This window comes from Trifolium pratense, linkage group LG4 (genome assembly GCF_020283565.1).
Source record: "Trifolium pratense cultivar HEN17-A07 linkage group LG4, ARS_RC_1.1, whole genome shotgun sequence".
Classification (NCBI taxonomy): Eukaryota; Viridiplantae; Streptophyta; class Magnoliopsida; order Fabales; family Fabaceae; genus Trifolium; species Trifolium pratense.
In genome coordinates this window covers 23,628,852-23,631,499 of record NC_060062.1, presented here as the reverse complement: position 1 = coordinate 23,631,499, position 2,648 = coordinate 23,628,852, and the positions used below count along the sequence as shown (strand labels likewise).

Below are 2,648 nucleotides of genomic sequence, written 5' to 3'. Positions count from 1 at the left end.
TGTATCATCGTAATAAGAACAATCCTTAGATAAGAAATTGTTGCGGTATATTGTCATGAAATAAGGATCATCAAATAAGAGGGACCATGATTTATGTACACATTCAAATCGCTTAAAAGATTTGTGAGGAAGTTTAGAGAGAATAGAGGGGATAATATCATCAGGAATATGATTGCTAACCTCAAGATTTGTTATGGTCGGCGGTTCCTCCATTTCTCCAATGACGGCAGGTTGAAGAAAAACAAAATCTAATTGAGCAGAGCTGATACCTAAGGTTACTGCGGACAGTGGCGACTCCAGGAATAATATTAAGCCTGGGCACAATTTTAACCACAAATGTACGAATATTTATTGGTTTAAAGTTTTCCGATCGGAATTCAACCGGATCGGACCGTTTCTAACGAATAAAATATATATTATTTATATACTGAAATTATAATAAAAATAATTAATTTTAAGGAATTAATCTAAATATTTGATAGTCATAAACAAATAAAGAAAATAAAAACAAAAAAGGAAAGAAAATAAATGAGTGAGGTGGGAGTTGAACACAAGTCCCCCATGTGAGAAACAAATCACAGTGCCACTAGGCCAGGTTACGCGTTCTGTTTAAAATCATGCTTCCTTAATATATATAGGCTTTTATTAAAATAACCTTAAAAACCTGTTCATCATCTTCAACCTCTGGACCAAAATAAAAAAACGATATTTTTCATTCTTGCACCAAACTGGACAAGTAAATATACCATTTTGCTCAGAATTTCATGAGGATTATGCATATGCACTTAAATTTTATTAATTCTTACTCAAACATTCGAATTTTCAGATTAAAGTAAGAACCCTAAAAAAAAAATTATATAATTGGGAGCCCAGGCACGTGCTGGGCATGCCTGGCGGCATAATCGCCCCTGACTGCGGATGTTTTTTTTTTTTCTTCTTTCGAAATTTGAATATTAAGTTTAGGGCTTTTAGATATTTTTGAAACAAAAATAAACACTTGATAAATTTATTATTCGTCATGCCCTTAAAACATAAGTTATAGTACACTAACAAGTGTTTTAAGGCACATGTTAGTTTTTCCCATTACATGTTCGGTAAATGGTTCACTTGGTAGTTAGCTACCACCAGAGAGACATTGTTAGAGGGTCACTTTGAATTTAATTAGATTCTCTATAATTGTCCACACTTAAAGTGTATTCTAAATTCAATGTTGTTAAGTTGGACGTCTTCTTCATCAGAATACGAACTTATACTTTACATTGTCTGGGTAATTAAGGCAAGGTGAGGGTCCGACAACGAAGAGTTTACTCCATGATTCCTTTACACCGAGCTCACCCAAAATTGAAATGTGAATTGTAGACGCCCTATTATATTTTAATATGAAAGCAATAGATTCATTGAATATCACCAAGTCTTTGGTGACCCCAAATCTATCATCATCTATGTAATTAGGATATGGGTGTTGTAGTGAAAGATTCATTGTCGAAGTCAAATGACATCAAATATGAATGTGTTTCATTTCTATCCCACCAATGAGACACTCCATTCATGTACACGTTTTTTTTAGTAGAATAAAGAGGCATGTCGACATCAATTTTCCTCCAAAGGTTACTGTTTAGGCTATATATCTCCCAGAAGGAAACAATTTTGTCATCATAGTCGTCGTCATCATCGTCACCATAGTCGTCATCATCATCACCATCACAGTCCATGAACCGAATCACCTTATAGTCATCTTTAATGTGATCATAACCAACTAGATGATAACAGGGAATAGCAAACCCCAACATCAAAAAAGCTCCTGACTCGTCAAGGCTGGAAGGAATCACCTTGAATTCATTAGTAGCATGGATTCCATAATATAAGTTTCCAATCGAAATGGTGGAAAGCACACATACTTTTCCAAAACCAATGTAATACTCATCCCCATCCCCATCCAGATCCAAATCTTCATCCTCAGGAAATGGAGGATTTGGCCAATCTAATTTGACACTATTCTCAAAATTTTCACCGGAAAGAGAATACATATCACCTACTAAAACACCACCCATCCTGTAGTATTCAGTACCTTCTGTCACACCTACGAGGAGACATGTATCATCATAATAAGAACAATCATTCGATAATAAATTGTTGTGGTACATAGTTATGAAATAAGTATCATCAAATAAGAGGGACCATGATTTGTGTACACATTCAAATTGTTTAAAAGATTTGAGAGGAAGTTTGGAGAGAATAGAGAAGATAATATCATCGGGTATATGATTGTTAACATGAACATTTGTTGAAGTCAGTGATGCCTCCATTTCTCCAATGGCGGCAACAGAAAGTAGGTTGAAGAAAATGAGAAAGGCAAACCCTAATTGAGCGGCGCTGCTAACTAGGGCTATTGTGGATGTTTTTTAAATTGGCGAGGTTTTAAAATCTAATATTTTTTATTAGCAGTGTTGGGGAGTCCGGGGGAGCTCGTGAGAAACAATGGGACAATGCTCTAGGACCATACAAGAGTGGGAGACGCCACATCTCCACCCAAAAACTTAAGGCATTAGTGTAATGGGTCACCTCTCTTATAAATCCAATATTCTTCCCATACATAGTAGATGTGGGACTTAATCACTCACACTTGAAACCCAACATTCTCCCCCCAA

The 2,648-nt window shown here is 35.6% G+C and overlaps 1 protein-coding gene across 1 annotated transcript; it reads right to left on the bottom strand.

Annotated features, from left to right (window-relative positions):
• Positions 1-1,448: 1,448 nt before the first annotated feature.
• Positions 1,449-2,306, bottom strand: LOC123922326. The gene has a single exon (XM_045975052.1). It carries the CDS (start codon positions 2,304-2,306, stop codon positions 1,449-1,451), a length of 858 nt encoding a protein of 285 aa, XP_045831008.1.
• Positions 2,307-2,648: the final 342 nt, after the last annotated feature.

Bases quoted from the DNA above. Each gene is read 5' to 3' on its own strand.
- LOC123922326 (XM_045975052.1), bottom strand. From the start codon at position 2,306: ATGGAGGCATCACTGACTTCAACAAATGTTCATGTTAACAATCATATA.